At 38.0% G+C, this 5396-nt stretch overlaps 1 protein-coding gene across 2 annotated transcripts in view; it reads right to left on the bottom strand.

The window, feature by feature from the left end:
• COG3 (component of oligomeric golgi complex 3) overlaps positions 1-5396 on the bottom strand; it is a 76706-nt gene that overhangs the window by 38068 nt on the left and 33242 nt on the right. For both annotated transcript variants that reach the window (XM_011940000.1, XM_011940009.1), the window contains exon 13: positions 4242-4402. In XM_011940000.1, coding sequence (XP_011795390.1) covers positions 4242-4402 — 161 coding nt within the window. The remainder of the gene's footprint in view (positions 1-4241; positions 4403-5396) is intronic.

Consider the following 5396-nt stretch of genomic DNA (forward strand, 5'->3'; position numbering starts at 1 on the left):
AGGATGTTCTCGATCTCCTGACCTCGTGATCCGCCCGTCTCGGCCTCCCAAAGTGCTGGGATTACAGGCTTGAGCCACCGCGCCCGGCAATCTCATGATATTTTAAAATGTATATTTTTCTAGCTCTTTAAAGAGGGCTAGAAGTAATGACATCTACCACTAGAAATGAGCACACCTAATACTCAGATCTTGGTTTCTAAATACCACCCTCTTTCCCCTTAAGGAACCAAGGGTTCCTGGAGAAACAGCTGACCGCAGGTCTGGAGCAAGGAATGCAAAAGGTGAACACTTGGATCATCCTGTGCAAGAAAACAAAGGACTCTAGATTCACCAAGAGAAAAAGAAAGATGATTCAAATTACTAGAATCATATGGCATTGCAAGGAGTCCAGAATGGCCAAAACAATTTGAAAAAAAAAAAAAAAAAAGAGAGAACAAAATAGCAAAACTACTTCCCAAGTACAAAATTTATTAAAAAACAACCGTAATCCAGACAGTCTGGTGCAGCACAAGGATAAGACAAAAAGATGAATGGAATAAACTTGAGAGTCCAAAAACAAAACAAAACAAAAAGCCATTAATCTATGGTTAACTGATTTTCAACAAGGGTGCCAAGACCATTCAATAGACAAATAATAGCCTTTTCAATAAATGATGCTGGAACAACTGGATAGCCACATGCAGAAGAATGAAACTGGACCCCTACTTCACATCATATACAAAAATTAACTCAAAATGGATTAAAGACCTAAATATGAAAGCTAAAACTATAAAACTCAATAAAGCTGTTAAAAAAAAAAAAAAGTACAGCGAGACTACAGTCAAATGGACAGAGGAGCCAGCGTAAAGGGACTGCCACTGTCCAAATTTGGGACAATTTTGAGCACCGAAATGAATAATGATGGCTGGGCATGGTGGTTCATACCTATAATCCCAGCATTTTGGGAGGCCAAGATGGGCAAAAATTAGATTACATTTTTTTAAATTTAATAGCTTACAGATTTCTCAAGACTGTATTTCTTTAAAATATGTTAGAAACATGATGACTTAGCAAAATCATTTTAGGGGACATTTTTTAAATTCACTAGCACCAAAACTGCCTTTGGAATTTTTCAAATAAAATAATCTTACATTTCCCCCCATGCCATGCAAATGGCAAGCTTACATGGGCAAAAATCTCTAAAGAGATTTGAAATCTGCAGATCCATATTTAGAATCAAATGTCTGACAGCAATCTCGTATATCTTAGTAGGATATATTCTAAGAACAAAAGAAGTATAAAAATCTTGAATTAAGTTTGCTTAATTTTGAGACCAGCCTGAACAACACAGCGAGATCCCATTTCTACAAAAGAACGCAAAAAATTAGCTGGGTGTAGTGGCACACGCCTGTAATCCCAGTTACTCAGGAGGCTGAGGTGGAGGATTGCATGGGCCTGGGAAGTCAAGGCACTGCATTCCAGCCTGGGCAACAGAGTCAGACCCTGTCTCAAAAAATAATAATAATAATAACAATGATGATAATAGATTAAAATACAATGACTTTTTAAAAAAATCTAATAGTCTATAATGCTACATGAAGCAGGGGTGGGGAGAAGAAAGGGATGAAGAAAGGGAAATTAATTCTTTACAGCAGACTGCCAACTAATAAAGGTAGAAGAAATGGCAGATGTGAAAAATGACCATTTTACTGTCTCCCAATGTAATAACTGGTTCAGGCAAGAATCATCAATGGATGCTAAAACCACTGACTGAAAAGATTTGGGGGAACTCAAATAATCCATCCTATAATTATTTTAATTGCAAATAAAGAAAAACTGTGTATTTTTATAATGAAGAGAGCTAGCAATCACCACTTTAACCAATAGTGGAACAACCTGACATTATCTGCCTTTGATATAATGAAGTAAGAAGTACACATCAGCTATGCAGTATTCTTGAGGGAAAAAAAAGTTTAACTTGAATCTAAGCAAGAAGAAACAATCAGACAAATCCATAATGTGACATATTCTACAATAAAACTGTCCTGGTCCCTTGAAAAAAGTCAATGTCATAAAAACAAAAGCCAAAACAAAAGGGGGGAAGGAAGGAGTGTGGATTTGAATTAAAGATATTACGGTGCATAAAACCCAAATGCAACATGATAACCTTGACTGGATCCCACTTTTTAAAATTTTTTGTCCAATTATAAAAGACACCTGGGCCAGGCATGGTGGCTCACGTCTAAAATCACAGCACTTTGGGAGGCTGAGGTGGCTGGATCACTTGAGGCTGGTCTCAAGAGTTCAAGACCAGCCTGGCCAACATGGTGAAACCCCATCTCTACTAAAAATACAAAAATTAGCCAGCCGTGGTGGCAGGCACCTTTAATTCCAGGTACTTGGTAGGTTAAGACAGGAGAATCGCTTGAACCTGGGAGGCGGAAGTTGCAGTGAGCCACAATGGCACCACTGCACTCCAGCCTGAGTGAAAACAGTGAAACTATGTATCAAAAAAAAAAAAAAAAAAAAAAACAGACATCTGAAGGACAAATGGGGAAATTTCAATATGGACTATATATAAATAATATTATTGAATTAATGTTAATTTCCTTAAATACAAAAATCATACTGTGGTTATATGAACAACTGTCGTTATTCTTACAAGAATAAGAACTGAAGTACTTAGCAATGAGGAGTCATGATGTCTGCAACTTTCAAATGGCTCAGCAAAACACACACACACAAAGAGATAAAGTAAATGTGATGAAATATTAACAACTGGTGAATCTGAAAAACAAGTTCTAGATTCAACTGGATACTTGATGATATTAAGGAACTACACTGATTTTAGGTGTGATAATTATATTATGGTTGTGTTAAAAATAAAAATGCCCTTAACTTTTTAGAGTTACCTACTGAAGGTTTTTTTTTTAATTTTGTTATTGTTGTTTTGCATATTTAACCTCTTGACTTGATTATCTTTGCTCATTGGTTTCTGCTACTTAGAAGGAGTAACCCAGAATCTATAACCTTCAGGAGTGTAAAGTTATATTCCGTCCTGCTTAGCCTTCAGTGGTCACACTTTTCTGTTGTTGTTGAGACAGGATCTGGCTCTGTCACCCAGGCCGGAGGGCAGTGGCGTGATCTCGGCTCCCTGAAACCTTCACCTCCCGGGCTCAAGTAATCTTCCCATCTCAGCCTCCTGAGTAGCTGGGATCACAGAGGCACACCACAACACCTGGCTAATTTTTGTATTTTTAGTAGAGATGGGGTTTCTTGCCATGTTGCCCAGGCCGGTCTCGAACTCCTGAGATCAAGTGATCCTCCCGCCTCGGCCTCTCAAAGTGCTGTGATTACAGGTGTGAGCCACTATTCCCAACCTAGTTCTATTTACTAATTGAAATCATGTTTGGAATTTGCTTTAAAATAATTAATGGGGGTGAAAGGGAGTACAAAAAGTCTAGCCATGTTAAACCGAAGGTAATGGTACCTAAGAGTTCATCATATTACAGTTTCTACTTTTGCTTATATTTGAAAATTTCCATTAAAAAAGTTCTAATTCTGTTTTAATACTAATATCTTAGGCATTATTTAAAGTCTGTCCAGAACTCAAACAAAATGAAGACATATATGGAATTGAAAGATCAGGAAGATAAACCCACGTCTTCAAACCATAACTGGACACTTGTACGGTATAATTTGAGGAGATGGCCTCCAGGGTTTTTATGAGAGCGTGACACACGGTTACATCATCACCATCAACCTGGTGGCTCCTACATTATCAACCTTCTTCTATGCCACTTACTCAAAAAAAAGAGAAATCACAGGGCTCACTAATTCAATTTTAAAATTGAGAACGTGTATTTCCTGCCAATGGGAAGAGAATGGAATAGAACGTTTATAAAACATAACTTGAAGGAAAGATAACCTAACAAATTATTTTTAATTCTTTTAAATGTTATCTCCCTTAATTTTTATAGCAAGCTTATCTTGATTTTACATTTTGAGGAAGAATTAAAAAGAAAAATCCCATTTTAACTAGTAAAAAACATGTAGGCTAGGCACAGTGACTCATGCCTGTAATCCCAGCACTTGGCAGGCCGAGGCAGGTGGATCACTTGAGCTCAGGAATTCAAGACCAGCCTGGGCAACGTGGGGAGACCCTGTCTCTATTTTAATGCATAAATTTAAAAAAAAATAAATAAATAAAACATCTAAAAACTGTGTGGGGGCGAACGGCAGATCAAGTAAGGAGATCCTACCTCCATCATTACTAACTTATCGGGATATGCCAGATCTCCAGGAGCTGGTTTATAGCCCGTGATGTCCGTCTGAATATAGATGTGGGTTCGGTAGACAAGCCGCTCCTGTACATCTTCTAACATCTGCTTGACTCCAGCTGCAAATGCCCCCAGTTGCTCAGCTGATAAAAAAGTGCAATCATCCATTCTTTTAGATTGAGGAAAACACTTTCTTTTAAACAAGGAAAGATATTACTAAATTGTTCAGAAACAGTATGAACCACTTTTGCTTCAGAGGCTGTGGTTGTATTCTATTTCAGTATGACTTAATGAGCTGGGAAAAGTTTAACAAACGTCTTTCAATTTCCTCAACTTTAAAACTGGGCGGTACTCTATTAAATTAATTATATTATTAATATGAATAATAAAATCTGAATTTTAAGAGTGCTTTGCTCTTTAAAAGTTATTTCGTATAGCTTCAGACCGAGACTAAGAAATTGCTAAGGTAGCTTATTAACTGGGCTATCATCATCCCCATTTTACAAATAAATTTTAGTACCACAGATATTAAATGACTTAACATTTTCACAGAGACAAGTAAAAAGTAAAGTATGAGTTTATATAGCATTTCTTTATTTCTAAGATGCCATCAGCAAGGCACAGTGGCTCATGCCTATAATCCCAGCATTTTGGGAGGCTGAGGCAGGCAGATAACCTGAGCCCAGGAGTTCAAGATTGGCCAGCCTGAGCAACATGGCAAAACTCCATCTCCATAAAAATACCAAAAATTAGCCAGGTGTGGTGGTGCGCATCTATAGTCCCAGCTAGTTGGGAGGCTGAGGTGGGAATCACCTGAGCCAGGGAAGTTGAGGCTGCAGTGAGCTGTGATCATGCCACTGCACTCCAGCCTGGGCAATAGAGTAAGACCCTGTCTCAAAAATAATAAATAAATAAATAAATAAATAAATAAAGATGCCATCAATTTTAAGACACACTAGTAATCCTGTAACAGCCTTCCAAAAGATAGGGGGTTAAAGATAACACATAATCACATTAGACCAGGCACGGTGGCTCATGCCTGTAATCCCAGCACTTTGGGAGGCCCAGGTGGGATGATCACTTGAGTCCAGGAGTTCGAGCCCAGCCTAGGCAATACAGTGAGACCCCATCTCTATT

This window comes from Colobus angolensis, unplaced genomic scaffold (assembly GCF_000951035.1).
Source record: "Colobus angolensis palliatus isolate OR3802 unplaced genomic scaffold, Cang.pa_1.0 Scaffold101, whole genome shotgun sequence".
Lineage (NCBI taxonomy): Eukaryota > Metazoa > Chordata > Mammalia > Primates > Cercopithecidae > Colobus > Colobus angolensis.